The sequence below is a fragment of the Pteropus vampyrus genome, unplaced genomic scaffold (assembly GCF_000151845.1).
Source record: "Pteropus vampyrus isolate Shadow unplaced genomic scaffold, Pvam_2.0 Scaffold51, whole genome shotgun sequence".
NCBI lineage: Eukaryota > Metazoa > Chordata > Mammalia > Chiroptera > Pteropodidae > Pteropus > Pteropus vampyrus.
The window spans coordinates 5,433,388-5,435,129 of NW_011888832.1; the positions used below are offsets into that span (position 1 = coordinate 5,433,388).

General features: G+C 62.4%; 1 protein-coding gene across 1 annotated transcript in view; it reads right to left on the reverse strand.

Annotated features, from left to right (window-relative positions):
- The window catches only part of NKD1 (naked cuticle homolog 1), a 149,143-nt gene that overhangs the window by 73,360 nt on the left and 74,041 nt on the right, over positions 1-1,742 (reverse strand). Inside the window, exon 4 of the mRNA XM_011360187.2 lies at positions 1,244-1,377. Coding sequence (XP_011358489.1) covers positions 1,244-1,377 — 134 coding nt within the window. The remainder of the gene's footprint in view (positions 1-1,243; positions 1,378-1,742) is intronic.

The window sequence follows — 1,742 nt, forward strand, 5'->3', positions numbered from 1 at the left end:
GTTTGGAGGTTTCTCGAGGGCGCTAACTGCAGTGCCCCCTACCCACCAAGTCCCGACCTGTCCGAGGGGACAGCGGCTCCAAATCCAACTCAGTCTACAGATGACGAGGGGTGCAGAAGAGAAAGCCCCAGCTAAGCAGAGGCCACGGAGCCTCTGCCAGACGCGGAGGTTACTTCACACAAGCACAAGAGTCGGCTTTATCCACAGGCTCACCTCCCAGCGCCGGCCCCTGCCACGGAGCTGCACCCAGCCCAGGTCCTCGCGGGCGTGCGCTTACACACACAGACACACACAGACACAGACACAGACACACACACACACACACACACACACACCCCTACAAGACCCACTGGCCCCTCCCAGCTCATGGACAAGACCAAAGAACCAACCAGACCTGAGACTCAGTCTGTTCCCCTCTAAGTTAAAAAAAAAAAAAATTAAATGTCACATCAAAAAGTTGATTCATCCTTTGATCCTGGGCTTGCTCGAGTTCCACGCAGACCATCTGAAAGCCCGTGCAGAGCTCCGGAGCTCAGAGGACGTCTGTGAACGCCAGTCCCAGGCCAGGAGCTGGGGCTGGACTCACTCACACCCGTGTGTCATCGACTGCTCCCCTAGGAACACCTCCAACCTCGGGGACCCGCTGGGTGAAGGCTCAGCGGTGGGTCCGGCCGACAGCAGAATGCGGCACTCTCTCCCCTTGTGGGCCAAGATAGGGGGTCTACCAGGTCTCAGGACCCCCCGAAACTCTGCCACCCAGATCACAGCCTGCTCTACCGGGGTTCCCAAACAGTACTGATGAATGCCACAGACGCCTGGAACACATTCAGAGGCCAGCACAGTCCTGCCCTCCACCCAGACACCCCTCGATGTTACCCCTCTCTCCCTGGCCCCAGCTCTAACCCCACCTTTGAACGCTGGCCACCAAAACAAGGTGGTCAGGGCAGGCCCCCACACTCACTCCTCAGCACAGACCAGCGTCCCCATGGACTGGCCTTGCCACACCTCCTCGCCTAGGACCGTTAGCCCTAGTGGCCCTCTGCCCCCACCCAGACGGGAAACTGCCACCTGTGTCACCTCACACTCCTCAGGGCATGGGGCTAACAGGGTCATGATGGTGAAGCAGGAGCAATTGGGAAGGGATTTTTGGACTTAGAAGCTGTGCCCAGAGGGCGCTAAAAGTTGGGGAGGGCGGTATGGAGACCCATTTCCGAGGCTGGTAGAGGGGCGTCTGGGGTCGTACCCGGGTTCCTCTGCCAACATTGCCCGCCGCCCGCAGCTGTCGGGGTCCGGAGCCGCCGCCGGGGCAGCGCTGCCTCCCCATCCACTCGTCGATGCCTTTCCGAGCCCACGCAGCACTCACGGCGAAGCTGTCACCTGGGGCGGGGACAACATCAATCAGCCCCTGAGTGTGGCTGCCAGGCCGAAAGTTACCGGAGAGAGGAGGGAAAGAGCGGGCGCGGCAGCGGCAGCGGCGGCCGAGAGGGGGTCGAGAGCCGGGGCACAATCCGAGAGGGACGCAGGCCGTGGGGGAGAAGGGGACGCGCGGCGAAGCCCCAAGAACAGGGACGCAGAGCGGAACGCGAAGGGGAGCGGTACCCGAGGAGGAAGGGCCTGGGGATCGGAACAGCGAGCCCCGGAGGCCAGGACTGCCGAGGACAGGGGCGAGGGTCTGAAGACGGGTGCGGGAGCACGGAGTGAGCGCAGGAGGAGGAGGACGGGGGTCAGGAGCAGGAACGCAG